At 42.3% G+C, this 4,174-nt stretch overlaps 1 protein-coding gene across 1 annotated transcript; it reads right to left on the reverse strand.

The window, feature by feature from the left end:
• Nucleotides 1-874: 874 nt before the first annotated feature.
• LOC113775943 lies at nucleotides 875-3,532 on the reverse strand. Its single transcript, XM_027321002.1, has 5 exons — nucleotides 2,917-3,532; nucleotides 2,448-2,813; nucleotides 2,010-2,331; nucleotides 1,400-1,525; nucleotides 875-1,225 (listed from the first exon to the last, which is right to left on the reverse strand). The coding sequence occupies exons 1-5, from the start codon at nucleotides 3,244-3,246 to the stop codon at nucleotides 1,077-1,079; spliced, it is 1,293 nt and encodes a 430-aa protein (XP_027176803.1). The 5' UTR covers nucleotides 3,247-3,532; the 3' UTR covers nucleotides 875-1,076.
• Nucleotides 3,533-4,174: the final 642 nt, after the last annotated feature.

Genomic DNA, 4,174 nt, shown 5'->3' on the forward strand with positions numbered 1-4,174 from the left:
TTGCATTTAGCAACCTTTCTTTTCTCTTCTTTGCCTTTCGTAACTTGACTACCGTGTTTGCACATTCGCAAGTCGAATAAGAAGATTGAAAATACACCAGAAGAAAGGCCTGACTTCACAAGTTTGTCCGCAGCGGTTATGCTCGCTCTAGTATTGAACAAATGTTTTGCTTTAGGACCAAATATTAATAATATATATCGGCTACCGGGAGAAGAAAAATAGAGTAGTACTTGAGAGACGAGAACAAGAAGAGACGATCGCCAGAAGTCGCAATTCTATTGAATATACTACTATATAAAAAGAAAGTACCGGGAGTGAACATCAATCACCACCCCAGTACTGGGGGTGTGGAATTAAATCTGAACGAACAAGAGAGTTTCTCAGAGTCATCATCCACCAACAATAAATATAAAGATGCCATGCCACACCTATATCAACTCAACCATTGAGGGAAATTTGTAAAAGCCATCAGCCGCTCGCTGTAACCAACCAAAACGCGTTCAATGATATGATGTGCCCTACTGCTACTACTACTTTTGGACTTGAATTTGCAAACAACTACCAAACCGACTTTTTTTTATTTATTACTAGTATTTAGAAGCAGAAGAAGAAGAGAAGAGAAGAGGAGCACCATTCATTCACTCCAACTCCAACGGAAGAACGAAAAGACCAACAACTGTCATCCACCGCTTTTCTGGGTACCTCGAGCTGGAGAGCAGCAGGCCAACATGAACAAAAAAGCTGCGGCATTCTTCTCCTTTCCATCTCACACTCACTCGACACTACTTTTTATTCATTCCTCTCTCCTAATCCTACTCACCAACCTCCTCCTTCATTAACCACTAAATCAAACTATGAACCGCACCCCCCCCCCCCCAAAATAATAGTAGTAAGTAGTATATCATAAATAATCATCACCTTCATCTTTTTTCTCCTTTCTTTCAAAGTATTTTCCTCTCCTATCCTAAAATCACCCCCCTATCCCATCCCACACTAACAACTAACAAAACAAAACAAAACATATCCCCGTTTTTCCCATAAAAATGCCATGAATTGCAATGGTTCTGAAATTCCTATCAGTAAGACCACTCCTGAGGAAGTCTGAGCTCTGGGACTTGGTTCATCACTGCCGCCTGCTGTCTCAATCCGCCCCTCTGTTGTTGATGACCCATCCCCCCCACACTACTACTACTACTACTATTTCTATATCTCAAAGCTCCCGCATCTGCAGGAAAAAAAAACCCACAAAAATATACAGACTTCATCAGCCCAAATAACACACACCAACTAATGTTCAAAAGCAAACCCAAGCCACCAGAGGATGCAACACAACTCTTTAACAAATTAGAGATTAAAAAAAAAAACAAACAAACAAACAAATAGGGCAGCAGGCCAGTACCGTAATCAGAGGCCCGACCCGCATTATATGCGGGCTGAGCCGGAACATCCACACCCTCCTTGTTCAAATTCAAATTCAAATTCAAGGTTTGGACCACTCTGTCCGGCAGTAAAACCGTCGAACATCCTGCAATTTTTTTTTTTAACCAATAAAACGTCATGCATAGTTGCATATACTATCACTTTATAATGAAAAAAAGAAATATTATTATTATTATTGAACTCGATTCTAAACGCACATCCAAACGAACCCCCGACCCACACAAAAAATGGAGTGAATAAATCAGAAGAGTACAAAGGGGAGAAGACAAAAGGGGTCAGATCTGGGTCGATCAGAACAGTTACATTAGAATGAGAATTTCCACCAACACACACACATACCATGTGACCATTATTAACCAAACGCAAAGAAAAAAAGAAGTCCCACACTATCCAAAGATAGCTTAGTACTACTAAAATTTCCGACTCATCCTCCACTGCCCACTACTAAGGATACGATTTGAAACCCTTCCCCCCCCCCCAAAAAAAAAAGTCATCATTACATTGGTCATTCACCAGGCACAAAACAAGGGGTGTTCTAGAACAAACAGTAGAGTAGAAAACAAAAATACCTGACTTCTTGCGGCTTACAGCTGGGGTTCCGAATCTTCTGGGCAAGAAAACACCAGTTCCAGCACATTCCCTTTTAATATTGGGGTTTCCCAGAAATACAGCCCTCATGCCCGAACCGGGATGCTGCAGCGGGCGCTGGGATTGTTGTTCCAGAGTAGGCCAAGCAGCCATTGAAAGATTAGGCTTCTTCCCTCCACTCCTCCCACTATTCAACATCATTTGTTGGGTCTGGCTAAACTGAAACTTCGCCTGACCCCATACACCCATCGCCTCCTGCTGCTGCTGCTGCCTCATCATCTGTTGCTGCCTCAGCTGCTCAAACTACATCCCCAAAAGGAAAAAAAAAAAAATTTCACCAAACGAACTAGGAAAAAAAAAAAGCGGGGGTAAAACAAACATAAAAGCTAAAACCGAATAATGCCACTTCCCAAACTTACTTGGGCGACTTTTAAATGCTGCTGATGAGAAAGATGGGTCTGGTGGTCAGGCCGAAAACCAAGACTTGGGCTAGGGATTCTCTGAGGTACAGAGATGGTGCTACGCTTTGTGGGAGGCCCAACTAGTCCACCATTCTTGTTGGGGTAAAATCCACCAGCCCCCTCCATCACTCTCATGCGAGCAACCTCCCCTGCAGCCGCATGTAATAGCAGATCCCAGGCCGCGTCGGTTTTGTTGATCCCCGGCGGCGAAGCTGCCTTCGAGGGACAGTTTGGGCTGCCACGGCTGGAGCCGTGATAGCAGCCGCATCCACCACACAAAGCACTGCAGAGTGTCGACTGAGGTGAACTAGACAGACCCCATCCCTGTTAAGACAGCAGGGTTAAACTTTAAAAAAACGAAGGGAAAGAAATTTAAGCCAAAAAAAAAGAGAGCAAGGAAAAGAAAAAGTGGAAGCAATTTGGATACCAGTTTGTTGGTTTCGTAGGTTAAAGCAGAGTCTTCGAAAGTGGAATGAGCCAGTCGTTGCGTTAGACCAGTAACGCAGTCGTCATCGTCACTTTCGGTCTCGGTTGAGCCTTCAAGGGGTGAACTTAGACCCGATTGAGACCCAAAGGGACCAAGCCCATATCCGAACTCATGCCAAGAATCCATCCCGAAGCAACTCTTGGCGGTGTTTCTGGCATCATTCTTCTTGCTGCTGGTCTTCAAGTCAGCGAAGAGTTCGTCGTCGTCGTCAGTCAAGAACTGAGGGAGCAAACGGTGCTCACAATCGTCCGAGTCCGAGTCCTTGGCCATCTTTTCCTGGATAAAAGAAAAATAACAACGGAGAAAGAGAGGAAGGAAGCTGTAACAGTGGAAGCCAGAAAGGGTTTTGGAGAGGAGAGGGGATTAGAACTGGGGTGAGGCCTTGCCCTAAGAGTGTTTGCGGGTTTCTTAAGATTTAATGATACTAAGGAGTAAGGACTTTGCGGTTGTCTTCAGTGGCGCTGTCCTGAAGGGGCCCCAGCCCAAAAAATCTAGAGATAGAAATAGAGAAGATTAACCAAAAGAAAAAGGATAAAGAGGGCGAGAGTGGTATGGGCAACTGGGCAACAACCGGGGCATGGACGAGACTGTAGGGGTGTGCATCGAATTCGGTAATTCGGTAATTCGGAAGTTTGAATTCGGAATTTTTCGAAATTTTGGTACCTGGTAATTCGACCAAATTCGATTTCGAATTCACCAATTCCGAATTCGAATTCGTACCGAATTCACTTCGGAATTCGGTAAATTCCGATTTCACCGATTTCACCGAATTCGGAAAAATTTATATATTATTATATAATATAAAATTTATAATAATATATAATAATATATAAATTTTATATTATATTATATTATATTATATAGTATAAATTTTATATTACATGTATAAAAAATATATTTATATATTAAAAACGAATTTGAAATCGAAATCGGAATTCGAATTCCGATTTGAAAAACTCCATTACCGAATTCGAATCAAATTCGAAATATATGAATTCGGAAAATCCGAATTCGATTCCGATTTTCGATTTATCGATTTCGAAAATTTCGAATTCAATTCGAATTCGGTCGGTAAATCGAAATTTTTCGATTTTGCACACCCCTAGACGAGAGAAAGAAACGAAGAACGGAGCAGGGAAAAGGGCGTAAAAGCGATCGTATTTTCGTATACCAAGTGCTAGGTAATTGTGGGAAAAGG

The sequence above is a fragment of the Coffea eugenioides genome, chromosome 6, assembly GCF_003713205.1.
Source record: "Coffea eugenioides isolate CCC68of chromosome 6, Ceug_1.0, whole genome shotgun sequence".
In the NCBI taxonomy this organism is placed as follows: Eukaryota; Viridiplantae; Streptophyta; class Magnoliopsida; order Gentianales; family Rubiaceae; genus Coffea; species Coffea eugenioides.